This window comes from Bufo bufo, chromosome 9 (assembly GCF_905171765.1).
Source record: "Bufo bufo chromosome 9, aBufBuf1.1, whole genome shotgun sequence".
NCBI lineage: Eukaryota > Metazoa > Chordata > Amphibia > Anura > Bufonidae > Bufo > Bufo bufo.
This window is the reverse complement of record NC_053397.1, coordinates 185,796,667-185,810,705: the sequence shown is the minus strand read 5'-3', so window position 1 is coordinate 185,810,705 and position 14,039 is coordinate 185,796,667. Positions and strand designations below refer to the sequence as shown.

Sequence of the window (14,039 nt, the reverse complement as noted above, 5' to 3'; positions counted from 1 at the left end):
ACAGCTGTGGTAGCTGCAGATCCTTCAGAGGGACCGAGGTTATCACAAGGTATGAACAGCTCTCCTGATCTTAGTCTGGGGGAGCTATTTGGGCAAATGTCTGATCGGCGTTACTGGTGTCTGCTGTTTAAAACAGCAGAAACTCGGCGGATAAGGCACCCACTGTACTCAGGGACAACCGCCGTCAAATAAAGGACATGCAGAGCGGATGGGGTTAATGATGAAGCAACTTTTTTGCTGCTATAAATGGATATTTACACTGGTGTAGGGCTGAAACGATTACCATTGAATCGAGTAATTCGACACAAAAAAATCCTCAGTGCAAATTTTTGGGATCAAGGATTCGTTTGTGTCATGTGACCACGGAGCGGGAGTGAAGCGCTTGCTATTACTTACCGCTCCGTGGTCACCTGCCAGCCCGTACCGCGCTGCACTGGATCCTGATACATCGTCAGGTCATAGTGCACATAAGCGTGCACTATGATCTGACGCTGTGTGCGCGCAGAGAAGAAGAGGAAGGAACTGTGGAGCGGCACCCCTACAGGAAAGGTAAGTATTTTATTTCACTGGTGCTGGGGACATGGCACTGAAGGGGGGACATGGCACTGAAGGGGGGACAGCCGGCAGCGGGGGACATGGAGGGGCTGGTCTGACGGCAGCGGGGGACATGGAAGGGCTGGTCTGACGGCAGCGGGGGACATGGAAGGGCTGGTCTGACGGCACTGGTGGAGTGGGGGACCCTACTAGAATGTCAAAGACTACTGAATCTGGCAATCCATTTTAAAAGCCCTATTCACATCTTGTTTTTGGCTGCATCAAAAGGTACAAGTCAGAAGTATTCCTCGACGTATACCTCCGATGAAAGCCTCTGATATTTACAACTGTATAGGCATGCTTGGTGTTTTACATCAGCCACTGACAGCACAGTATATTTTTCTTTACGTCTGCATACAAAAGCATATGAACTATGATTTACTATGTAGTATATTATATACCTGCACAGTGTATGCCAAAAGACCACTACTGGTATGTGCTGGGTGCTACATTAGACAATACTCCTGACACAGCCAAAAACTAGGTTTGAACAGAGGTTTGTCATTATTCAAAATGCATGCCTTTTGCAGAGGAAATACTTTATTTAAAGTTTGACCAATAGGAAAAACACCTGCCATAAGCGGTCTTCAAATGTGTTTTTTTAATTTTTAATCATCTTGTATGGTTAACCCCACCTTATGGGCCCTTTACACAGGACAACAATTGAAACGATCATCGCTAACCAGCATTATTATTAATGCTCGTTAGCGATGATCTTGCGGTGTAAATGCACCACCACTTCATCAGGGTAATTGTATCTTTTGTGCAGTACAAAAAATCATTGTTTCCCAGTAGCAGATCATGCTGTGTAAACACGATCTGCTGCCGGGAAACAAGGAGACAGTATGGGGAAAAGCGATGGCATTAGCGATCTCCTCCAGAGTATGGGCAGGAGCGATCAGTGCATGTGAGGGGACAGATATCCTCCCCTAATGATAAGCAGATTGTTGGGAAGGAACGCTTCCTTCGCGACATTCTGCTAGATCATTGTCCCGTGTAAAGGGACCATTAACCACAAGGTTTGAATTAGACCCTTAAGATAACAGTGGGTTTCAGAACTAATGAATGCAATTTCTGTGGTGAATAGCAGTAAATAGCTCCAAGCAACTGATAAGACACTTACCTGAATGTGTCATGGACAGCGATTCTTCAGACCAGGTGTGAGAGAGCTGGTGAGGTCTAAGGGTAATGTGAATTTTCTGACGCCCAGCTTTAATACTTTCCTTGCTGGACTCAAAGTCGGCTGGTGATTTGCTGGTTCTTGGAGGAGACTGTAAAGAAATACATAGACAATTTCTTTTATAAAGCATTTTATCTTCACATATATTTTTATAAGCAGACAGTCTAGAAGCCTTGCTGATCAAGCAGTCTACTGCCAGGACTAGGCAAACTGAACATTTTTCCGACTGTAAGATTCATCGGATGATAAGACGCACATCAGGTTTAGACAACAGCAAATTTAAAAATATATTTTCTACTTAATAAAATTTCCCAGGTAGTTTAATGAAGTGGAGGGGTCAAGATCTCTAACCTTGGTTGTGCAGTGTAGAGAGTGTTTAGTTTATAGTCAGCTACCGTTACTTTTAGCGTCATGTTCTGACCACTGAAACAAACAGCAATAATGCATGTTGTTACCTCATTAAATGTATCTATCCAAGTAAATGGTGTCTCCTGTCACGTGTTATCTATATTATTTATGTATTTTTAAGTATTTGTTTTACCAAGTCCATGACATTATAAAAGCACACACAGCTCTGCAGCACACGCATGATACAAACACACAGCTCTGCAACACACATGCTGCATGCACAGTTGATACACATACCACAAACACATTATCATCTTTAAAGTAACATTTCTGTACACTGGTACCCAATGTATCATCTTCCTGCAGACTATAAGATGCAGGCACTTTTTTTTTTGCAAGATTTTTCCTTGCTAAAAAGTGTCTCTTTTCTCATTGATTGGGTAAAGCACAGTATGAGCCACACTATTAAAGAAGCAGTCGGGGAGACTGACACTTGTTCTTGCTAAAAAGTGTGTCTAATTGTAGTACCAAAGGAGCTCTTCCCTGCTGAATTGTAAAAAAAATATTATATAGAGCACTATGGCAAACAAGCCATATGGTTATGCAAAAAAGCACCACAAGGGATGAGCGTTATGTGAGTTTTAGGCTGAAAAAAAAGTTTCAACAACACTGGTAGCTGCAGATCATTAGCAACTGATTAACTTACAAAAGAAGGTGTGAATATAATAATATGTAGGAAACACATACTAAAGTGAAGCAAACTGTCTTGTTTAACCATGTCACTAGAATTTGGGTGCCTAAGAGGCTGATTGGCATAGCTCTGGATCTACAGGAGGATATCCATCTAGGGCTTTCTTCTCTATTTCAGACACTGTGTAGGTAGACCATTAGTCGCATATGGACAGGCCGTGTCCACAATACTAGCAGAACGTAATTACCATTTTGCTGGGTCCAGATGTACTCAACTCTTCAGAGATACTACCGTGCTCCCCACTCTGCTCATGGATTTGTTCAGCAATGGTTGATGGATCAATGCTTTCTGAAGACAAATACTCTGGAGGAGGACTCACAGAGGTCCTGGTCTGGATGGTTGGACTTGGTTGGGCTGAGGAGCCATCCCTGACTCTCTTGTCTGAAGATGAAAGAAAATGACCCTATTTAGCATGAAACCATGTTGAAAATATAAACTGCAATGAAAAGGACTAATATTTCCTTAAGAATAAAAAATAAAAAATGCTTTCACTGGTATATCAGAAGTTATGTTCTGACCTATAATTCTCGCACCCGCTCACTGTGTTGCATGGTTAAAGCTGGGGGCAGCGGTGCACCCTGACCACGCCAATTCCTAAAATGAACTGGCAACAGCACCAGAAGATGCAGTGCCACTTCAGCCTTTGTTGGCTTTACTCTGCATGATCTGCCCATGGAAGTCCATTACCCATAAAGGGAATTCCCAATAAAGGAGCAGAGGACACAGCAGCCAGAGGCCTGACCGGTCTATCTTCCATTTCATTCTTACAATCATCAAGGGTCACATCGATTAGATCTCCACCAATTTCACATGAATGACTTTTAAGAGACATGTCTACAAAAGGTAAGCTCCAGTAACTGCTAATAAAGCCGGCTTGAATCATTTTTTTGAATAATCTGACACAAAATAAATATAAAATCTATGGGGAGGAATGTATTTAGACTTGTGTTTTGCACGTCAATCTTAATAGCAAACCTGGCTTCTTTAGGATGTGCCAGAAATATTAAACTGGTGAATTGTTAAAATTTTCGTGCACCATAAAAATAAAAAAATTGGTAAGCTGGCACAGATTTCCAGTCCAATATATGTCACTTTTTATAAAAGTGGCAAGAGGGGTGGAACAGGGAAAAAAAGTCACAATATTTGTCACAGAGTGGCAGTTGGGCCAACTTTTGTATATTCCAACTGGAGTACAAAGTTAATACATTCCCCATGTGCATGGCGTTTCATTTATTTGGATGTTTCTATAAAGCTGCTTTCTTGTAGCCAAATTCATTTGCCCCAGCATCTCAACCAGACAACAATGGCCGAGTTCACATCACCTTTTAGTTTTCCATTTTCTGATCAGTCAGAAAAAAATAATGAAAACGGATCATATATTTTAAGCATCTGTTATGCTCCTTTATGCACATGACATCTGTTTTAGCCGTTTCATGCAAGATCTGTTATTTTAGGCGAAATAAAGCCCTGCATCTTAGACGGAAATGGCTAAAATGCATGTCATATGGATGCTTTAAAGGGGTTTTCCGAGATTTTTACACTGCAGCGTTCTCTCTGCTTTTCCTATGCCGACAACACGTTTATCGGTCTTGTGGCCTAGGAACAGCTCAGCCCCATTCAAGTAAATGGGGGCGAGCTGCGATACCAAGCACAGCCACTATACAATGTACGGCAAAACAGGTGATCGGCGAGGGGCCCCAGGTGTCGGATCCTCACCGATCAGATACTGATAACCTATCCAGAGGGTAGGTCAACAGCATAAAAAAAAAAAAAAAGGATCCGAAGAACGGAAAAATACACCGTGATGTGAACCCTGCCTTAATGTGATGTAAACTTTCCACAGTCCTCACCTTCTACAACAGTTTGTGGATCCTCAGTACTCTGGCCATTTTTCACCCTTTGGTTATCCCAAGCAGCTAGAGCCTGCTTTTCGATTTGCCTAATTTCCAGCTCTTCAGCATCCAATCTCCTTTTCCACTCCAGAAGCTCCTGCGCATGCAATCTTCTCTGCACCAGCTGTTGTTCCCGCTTTGTCAAGAATCTGGGGATAAATCTGAATTAGACCTAGACCTCTTTCTGGATCAACTTACCCAGGAAAGGGAAGGATGAGGGGATGGCAAGCAGAGAAATGAGGAGGAGGAAAGAGACAAAATTGCATGCGGTGCTTTCACTAGCCCCACCCAACAGCACACGGTCATGCCCCCAGGATTCGTCTTCATGATAGCACTTCCCTCCCCCCTCACACGGTGCAGAGAGCAGAGGGAGTGGTGCCGTTACCTGAGCAGATGGCGGCAGATATAGAGCTGGAATTTGGGGTGAAGTTTGGGAAAGCACACACTGAGAGAGGCCCAGTGCTGGGGCGTAAAGACAGAGAAGAAGCAGTGAACAGGGCAGATGTCTCTACAAGAAAAGGAGCGAGAGTTTACCAAGGAGATGAAAGAGTGAGACAGTAACAGAGTGGAACAGCCAAAAAGCCGCAAGTAGGGATCCTGGAGGATTTAAGCAGAATGCAATTGAGAGAGCCAAGGAAGTTGCAAATAAAAAAAAAATTGTAGCTCATTGGGGATGGATATTGCTGCTTTCTAATATGGTAGGTTGTGACTTTCAGTGACATCAGGAACATTTTCATGATGAAAGGGGACCCAAGATAAGAAAAGGAAATTAATTCAAAGCACTGGAGACAGCACAGAAAAACAGAAGGTTCAGATGGAGAGATGAAGATCGTAAAATAAAACATGAACTACAAACAGGTGTAAAACTAGAAAATATACGGCTAAATGCACAAAAAGTCACCAAAAATGGCAGCTGCATAGCAAAGCACATATTGGGAATGAATTCTACTTCCTACAGTACATGACTGATGACAAAAGAGTTTATACTAATGCATAGTCTACAAAGTAAGAAAATCTGAAAAGAAAAAAATAGTTACTTGGCATCCATGTGGCTGTGCATTTTACGAAGCTTCTGCATGATACTGCTAGTCTCACTGCCTGAGACTGACACCGGGGATGGACTGCGGCTCTCAGCATCGGAGGGATCATGGCTGGTTAAAGGACTAGGCTGAATGTCCCCTTCACTGGGTTGCTCCTGTGTGACATTAAAAAGCAACACTATCACAACTTGTTCCAACATATATTTTATAATTATATATCAAGAAAATCAATAAATTCTAATCAATAAAATAACAATAATTATAATCAATAAAAATTAGCTATATAAAGATGAACATTGTACACAGGAATAGCGTGAAGTGACACAAAAATATACCGGCAGAAGACTCACCAGCTGCCCACTTTCTGCTGACTTGAGTTTCTCCTGGAGCCTCAGGGTGCTGTTTTGGATGCGCTGAATCTCCTCCTGATGTTTCAGGATTAGCTGCCTCTCTCTACGAGCTGCTTTATTTGCTTCCTGTAGACGTTTGATCTCTGCCTGAAGAAGATATTTAAAACATTAAATCACGTAGAGAACCAACTAAAAACAACTATGGAAACTGAATACCAGCCATACCTGTTCTTGCTGCAGTCTCAGCAAAAGGCCACGCTGCCGCTTCCTTAAAGGGGGCATTTTATCATCCTCCCCTTTATCGCGGAGACGTCTGCAGAGCACACCGAATTGTCAGGTTTCACATGTAAACATATTTTAGGTTACTGGATAGTTGTGAAGATTAAAAGTTAAAGGGGGTGTGCAGCCAGTAATAATGATGACCTAATCCTCAGGATAGGCAATCGATATCTGACCGGTGAGGGTCTGACTCCTGGAACCCCCGCCGATCACCTGCTTGAAGAGGGAGGAGCCACTTGTGCAAGCGCTACTTCCTCTTCAAGATTACACTGCATCTCGTCTCACTTGCAGCGGCATAGCAGAGTATTTACAAGTGCTTGTTCCATTCAAGTAAATGGAAGCACTCATAATAACACTTCATCGTCGAGACATCATGCAGTGTAATCTTGCACGAGCACTGCCTCCTCTTCAAACGGCAGATCGGCGAGAGTCGGACCCCCACCGATACTAACAATAGGTCATTAATATTACTGACTGCTCAACTTCTTTAAACTTACTATAAAAAAGGCAATGCTAGAAAGTGAGGTAGGGCATAATACACCTGGGGGGGCATTTACGATGCTGAAATATGCCTATATTAGGCGTATATCAGGCACAGATTGCGCCACAGTCAGAAACTTCTCCCCACTCACGCCAGATCTAAAAAAGTGGTCGTGGTGGGAGCGGGGAAGGGGATAGGCCGGCAGGCCCGTCTCATTTACCATTTATTAAGCCTGTTTCATGTGTAGAAAATGGTCTAAATGTAAGACAGGTAGGAAACGGTCTTACATTTAGAACTGGTAGAGGATCCGCTGAAGTCATTAAGGGGCCGGCGCCTCTTCATAACTTCGGTTGATCCAACACCAGCTTAGGGGTTTATGAAGTCTAAAACGCCGGTCTTCATAAATGTGCCCCTTAGTTTATTATAGGGCCACCACTATATGGCCTAGGGTCGTCCTCATTACAGAGGACATCTTGTTATGAGATTCTGTTCTCATATGCCCTTATGAATAATGTGGACATCCTCTGTATGGTAGTGGCTCCGATATGGAAGACTTATTGCCAATATTTACTTCACATTACTTCTACAGGGGATATGTGTGGTGGCCACAGCTTCCAGCTTTACCACCACAATCAGTGACAATGCTGAAAATGTGGTGGTGCAATATAAATGCGTTGTATAACTAGCACAACAGCAGGATGAAAGAACAAATAATGGAAAATCAGTTATAACCCGCACTAACATGAACCCCCAGAGCTTTTCAGCTCATTTCATAAACTGAAAGCACTTTTAGCAGTCTGCACACATGGGTATACAAGACAGTATGTCGATTCATTATATAAAACTACTTCTCCTGATAAACAATTGCTTATTTCTACCTCTTTTGGTGTTCCAACCATGCAAGTTCTGCTTTTGTCTTGTCTTTAAGTGCTTTCTGACGAAGACGGAGAAGGGCAGCTTGGTGGGCTGAGCGCATCTCTCCTTCTTGCATGTACTGACGAACCATCTCCATGGTGAATTTCCAGAAACTGTCCTGCCCACTGGAAAAAGGACCACTAACCTCCTGTGTAAAAGACAATATCAATATTAAACTAAAAGGTGGGGGAAAAAAAGGACAATCATTTATATTCTTCAGCAGTCATTCGGCTTTACCTTTTCAGGAGTACTTTCTTCATCAGATTCATGTCGACGGCTCCGCTGTCTCTCTAAACTACCTCGCCGGTGGGCTTCAGAGGGAAGCAGGGAACGGAACGATAATTCCTCATTGCCATCTTCATTTCTAGGTTCTGCAGAACTTGCACCTTCGAGAAAGAGTATTAAAGAGGGTCAATGAAAATCTTTGTAATTACCAAGCTTTAGTAGTCTAGTTCATAAACTATACAAACCTTTTTCATCAATGGACAAGCTGACGTCGTCCTTTGTTGTACTCCGGTCTGGAGTTGGCAGGTCCTCAGAGATGCTCTCCCCCAGTGTCCTGTGACTTGCGGTTTCTTCTTTTATTGATGACGCTGGTTGACTGTCCTGCTCACTACTGCTACTGCAAAACATTAAAACAGACAAGAACTTAACTTCGGTTTACAGAAGATAATTTGCCCTCCCCGCCCCTAATTGACCACACCGTACCTGTGCGATCGCTCTATGAAGCTGGACACACTACTGGGTGGTAGAGAAGATGGAGAGGCAGAACGAGACCCTTTTTTCCTGGAAAAGAAAAAAAAAATCCTTGTGTGTGAAAAATAAATCTCTAAACTGCAGCCTGCTATTTTATCTGTCAGGGTTGCAAGATTTAAAAAAAAAAAAATTAAATAAAACACACAGAAAAGTATGAAATACCTGGCTGCATGGGAACGTTGCTGTTTTTCCTGGTCTGATGATGTAATCGCATGATCTGAGCTGGCTGGAGATAAGTAACCACGGTCTGGCTCCTAATATGAGGAAAAATAATGTAACATAACTTGGACACCTAAAAGCCACTCATATTTTCACATACTTATATACCAAAAAGATTAACTAAATCATACCAGTTTGTAAATGCCCAGACAATATATCATTAGCACCCTAAGGTTCTGGTACTATTTGTGTTAATGGGATCCACTGGTGCTTCCTTTGGCCTTTCCAGTATTTTTAACAGCAAGAATCGTGCAGTCTACAACATTATTCTTGACAGAATATAGAAAACAGACAGACCCCATTAGGGTCAGGCTTAACCTGTATCCAATTCCTTCACCTTAAATGTGTTGTCTCACTTTGGCAAATGGCTTTAATCATGTGGAGAAAGTTATTAATACAAGGCATACTGCCATATCGCCTCCTTTGCTGGCTTGATTCATTTTTCCATTACATTATACACTGCTCGTTTCCATGGTTACAACCGTCCTGCAATCCAGCAGAGGTGGCCGTGCTTGCACACTATAGGAAAAAGCACCGGCCTATGCACACACCCATGGTACCAGCCACTAGAGAAGCTGGCGCCTTTTCCTATAGTGTGCAAGAACGACCACCACTGATAGAATGTAGGATGGTCGTAACCATGGAAACGAGCAGTATATAATGTGATGGATAAATTATTCAAGCCAGCAAAGGAAGCAATATGGGCAATCACAATACATTAGAAAGTGTCTTGTATTAACTTTGTCTACATGATAAACGTCAAGTGAGACGACCCCTTTAAATGAGTTCTTTGTGAATAAAGTTTTTTTTTTTTTTTTTTAAATCTAATTCCCGCTGCCTGCCTCAGTAAGTAGAAGATTCATACTTCCCAGTCCTCCGTGCTGGATCCGGCATGTCCATGTTCCAATTCCCAGACTATTTACATCCGGCGGTGCATGGGCGCGGTCACATGCTCTGCTGCAGCCAATAACCGGCTTTGGCGGTGACATGGTCACAAGTGTTAATTTCCCAGTAGCGCTATCACAGTGCGAATGACGCATTACACAAACGCCTTTAAGATCAGTGTCCATGCAATGCATGAACATGCAGGGTACTCCAAAGCAGGAGACTATGTGACAGCTGTCCACTAACTAATATACGGCAGTCGTGAATAAGGGTGTCCACTATACAACTCAAGATTCCCTAAACCAGAAAAATCTCTTTAACCAGGTGGTTTTCATGCTAAGCATCTCATCTGTAAAGCATACTAAGGCTGATCTTGTATCCCAAGCTCAGTGTCTCATGTACTCCCTTCCTTGGAAATTAAGGACATCAAGAAAGCAGAACTGTTTATCAGCACAGAGTAGAATACAAACTTGTATAAAATCTGATGGATCCCGCTCACCTCGTGTAGCCTGTTCACATTCTGGGTGGCACACGGCTCTTTGGACTTTTGGAAGCGTTGCAGCATTTCTGCCTGTGTCTGGAAGAGAGTAAAAAACAGCACAAAGTCAGCACATGGTAATATTACTTACACTACACTAGAGATATTTCTACAGACTGCAATCTGATCACGTCTCATCGCAATATATGAGCAGTCACCTTTGCCGCTATCTGTCGCGCCTCCTCCAGCTGTCTCATGCTTTCTTGTGCCTCCTGTTCAGCCTGCTGCCTCAGTGCTGCCATATTTTGTTCATGCCGTTGCTGCTGAGCCTATAAATATAATGCAACACATTATTTATTTATTTTTACATACAACTAAGATGAAAATGTCAAATAACTAATCAAGAGTTATGATGCACAACTATAATTCAAGATAGGTCAGGATAGGTCATGGATATTCAATACCGGATAACCCCTTTAATAAACCCAAGAAAACTGCAAGATACACCTGACTCCCGAGCGGTGGCCACCTTGTCTGACAGGTGTGGTTTCCAACCAGTGTTATGAAACTACAACTCTCAGCATACGTCTGCTAGAACATTGTTATTATTTATTATTAAAGCGCCATTCATTCCATGGCGCTGTACATATCACATTGTGGGAGTTGTTGCTCTGCAACAGCTAGACAGTGACAGTTTGGATACCACTATTCTAAATCGTGTGTATGCAAGAAAGATTTGAAACATTTGGGAATACAAATTGTATAATTGCATTTTCTGAAGTGTTTCCCCTAAAAATGTGACCAACATATATTATTGTACCTTTAGTATTTGGGCAAGTGAAACGGTTTCCTGTTGCGCCAAAGAAATTCCACGCACACGCTCAACATCACACAGCTGCCGAACAGATTCCTCCATGGCACCAAGATAGTTGAGTTCAGCTGAGAGCCGTTGGTGTAAGCCAGCCGGAGAAAATCGCATAGCACCTGCAGTACACAAAATAGCATGTTCAAAAGAAGACCTGGGGTTACAAAGTTCAACCTTTGATCTAGTTGTACACATTTTAGGATAAGGTTTACATGTACAAGAAAAACAAAATAATCTGTGTACTTTGCCCAGTTTCTGTTCTGGAAATTGGTGCTTGCGATCCCAGTTGGTGTCCAGATGGAGGTGGCTCTTGTCCCCCTACATCCTTGAAGCTGGGCTGCTGACTCCTTAAGTCTTTTCCAGTGTCAGACGTGAGGCTGTAACAAAGAGGAAAAAGTAAGAAGCAGAGGAAAGATTTCCTAATTATAAAATGCAGCCTTGTTCTTTTAGGGCTTGATTAACTGCAATCTAAGCCTCTCACCTTGCCATAGAATGAAAAGAAACGTCACCCATTGTGCTATCCGAGTCAGAGCCTGCGGAACGATCTTTGCTAGCAGACAGAACTGGAGATGTCCGTTTGCTCCCTTGGCTTTTGTTTTCAGAACCAGATGAGTTTTGCTCCACTTTCACAGAGAGCGGAGAGTTATTACTATGCCAAACCTTTCCTACATCGCAAAAGAGAGAAGTTATTATTTTTTTTTTACTCAAGAAAAAAAAAGTTTTTCAACTGCAGTAGATCTGCCCCTTCACAGTGCACCTCTGAAGCCCATGTGCAAATCTTACGTTTTGTGCTGCCTCTCTGAGATGAAGCAGATAAAGGAGATGAAGCAGCAGAGGGAGTTCGTGAAGACTGTGGTGAAACATCACTTCTAGAATGCACAAGAGTTAGTTCTTCCTTGGCGCTGGAGGCACTGGTATCCTCACTGTGCAATAAGAAAAAAAAAAGTATTATCAATCTCTGGGAAAACTAAATGAGAACTATACTGACTGTATTTCCTAGGTTCTAGGCTACATTCACATCTGCGTCAGTCTCCTTGAGAAGCAGGTTGTCAAATTTGATGTGGGGAATAGCGCAGCATGCTGAGGATAAGTCATCACTTGAAAAGGAGCGGACAACCTCTTTTAAAGCTATGTACGCCTTCGGAGGCATTTTTATTTTTAGGATTGAATTTTACTCATTTTGGGCGACAATTTTTTTTTTTTATTGGTCTTTATTAAAAATGGTCAGCCGTTTTTGAGATACAGGAGTAAAAAAATTAATAAAAAATAAATAAAACTCAGTCTGTGTGAAAGCTGCTTGCAAGTTTTCTTTGAATCCTGTCAGCTGACGGCTCATGTAGTGCTCTTATCTCTGACCTAATGACCTCATAAACACTTATTTAAGCCAAATACTTATCAGTTTGATAAGAATTGAGCTAAAAAGAGTGCCAGGAGATCAAAGATAAGAACTACACATGAGCAGTCAGACGACGGGATTTAAAGAAAACACAAAGCTTGCTCACAGACTGATTTGAACTCTTGTATCTCAGAAACGGCTGAACATTTTTAAAGACCAACTGAAAAAATTATTGGTAGCCCAAAATGAGTAGAATGCAGTTAAAAAAAGCCTCAGAAGGTGTATATAGTCTTTAAACGCCATCTGTCAGCAGATTTGTACCTACAGTTGCAAGAAAAAGTATGAACTCTTTGGAATGATATGGATTTCTGCACAAATTGGTCATAAAATGTGATCTGATCTTCATCCAAGTCACAACAATAGACAATCACAGTCTGCTTAAACTAATAACACACAAAGAATTAAATGTTACCATGTTTTTATTGAACACACCATGTAAACATTCACAGTGCAGGTGGAAAAAGTATGTGAACCCCTAGACTAATGACATCTCTAAGAGCTAATTGGAGTGAGGTGTCAGCCAACTGGAGTCCAATCAATGAGATGAGATTGGAGGTGTTGGTTACAGCTGCCCTGCCCTATAAAAAACACACACCAGTTCTGGGTTTGCTTTTCACAAGAAGCATTGCCTGATGTGAATGATGCCTCGCATAAAAGAGCTCTCAGACCTACAATTAAGAATTGTTGACTTGCATAAAGCTGGAAAGGGTTATAAAAGTATCTCCAAAAGCCTTGCTGTTCATCAGTCCACGGTAAGACAAATTGTCTATAAATGGAGAAAGTTCAGCACTGCTGCTACTCTCCCTAGGAGTGGCCATCCTGTAAAGATGACTGCAAGAGCACAGCGCAGACTGCTCAATGAGGTGAAGAAGAATCCTAGAGTGTCAGCTAAAGACTTACAAAAGTCTCTGGCGTATGCTAACATCTCTGTTAGCGAATCTACGATACATAAAACACTAAACAAGAACGGATTTAATGGGAGGATACCAAAAACGAGATTTTTGTATAACTTACCAGTAAAATCTCTTTCTCACTCTTCCTTGGGGGACACAGGAGACCTTGGGTATAGCTCAGCTCCCTAGGAGGTGTGACACTAAGTGAAAACTGTTAATCCCCTCCTCCAGCAGCTATACCCTCAGCCTGGAGAGAGAGAGATTGCCAGTTGAGTGTCCAAGTAGTGAGAAAAGGCAATGACCAACAACGTGGAACCAACCAGCCAACTACCCAACGGGGTAAACCAAGTCGTTAACCGTGTAGAAAAAAAACAAATGAATGGGTGGGTGCTGTGTCCCCCAAGGAAGAGCGAGAAAGATTTTACTGGTAAGTTATACAAAAATCTCGTTTACTCGCCCATTTTCCTTGGGGGACACAGGGGACCTTGGGACGTCCGAGAGCAGTCTAAGAGGGGAGGGACCACAGCTCCAAGGCGAAGCACCCGTAGGCATCAAGGAACCGACACCTGCAAAAACCAGGCGGCCCAAGGCAGCATCCGCCGATGCATGGAGTATGCACCCTGTAGAACTTGGTAAAGGCATGCAAGAAAGACCAGTGGCCGCCGTGCACAAATGTTCAGCCAGAGCCCGATGTCTCTGGGCCCAAGAGGCACTGAC

General features: G+C 42.6%; 1 protein-coding gene across 3 annotated transcripts in view; it reads right to left on the bottom strand.

Annotated features, from left to right (window-relative positions):
* Positions 1 to 14,039, bottom strand: part of CEP350 (centrosomal protein 350) — a 72,648-nt gene that overhangs the window by 15,434 nt on the left and 43,175 nt on the right. For 2 of the 3 annotated variants that reach the window (XM_040408473.1, XM_040408474.1), the window contains 18 exons: positions 11,817 to 11,956; positions 11,515 to 11,698; positions 11,277 to 11,410; positions 10,989 to 11,152; positions 10,387 to 10,497; positions 10,190 to 10,267; positions 8,749 to 8,840; positions 8,539 to 8,616; positions 8,301 to 8,452; positions 8,068 to 8,216; positions 7,794 to 7,978; positions 6,381 to 6,468; positions 6,156 to 6,302; positions 5,803 to 5,960; positions 5,151 to 5,273; positions 4,724 to 4,914; positions 3,061 to 3,254; positions 1,718 to 1,865 (listed from right to left, as the gene is read on the bottom strand). In XM_040408473.1, coding sequence (XP_040264407.1) covers positions 1,718 to 1,865; positions 3,061 to 3,254; positions 4,724 to 4,914; positions 5,151 to 5,273; positions 5,803 to 5,960; positions 6,156 to 6,302; positions 6,381 to 6,468; positions 7,794 to 7,978; positions 8,068 to 8,216; positions 8,301 to 8,452; positions 8,539 to 8,616; positions 8,749 to 8,840; positions 10,190 to 10,267; positions 10,387 to 10,497; positions 10,989 to 11,152; positions 11,277 to 11,410; positions 11,515 to 11,698; positions 11,817 to 11,956 — 2,516 coding nt within the window. The remainder of the gene's footprint in view (positions 1 to 1,717; positions 1,866 to 3,060; positions 3,255 to 4,723; positions 4,915 to 5,150; positions 5,274 to 5,802; positions 5,961 to 6,155; positions 6,303 to 6,380; positions 6,469 to 7,793; positions 7,979 to 8,067; positions 8,217 to 8,300; positions 8,453 to 8,538; positions 8,617 to 8,748; positions 8,841 to 10,189; positions 10,268 to 10,386; positions 10,498 to 10,988; positions 11,153 to 11,276; positions 11,411 to 11,514; positions 11,699 to 11,816; positions 11,957 to 14,039) is intronic. The other variant, XM_040408475.1, reaches the window with a different exon arrangement.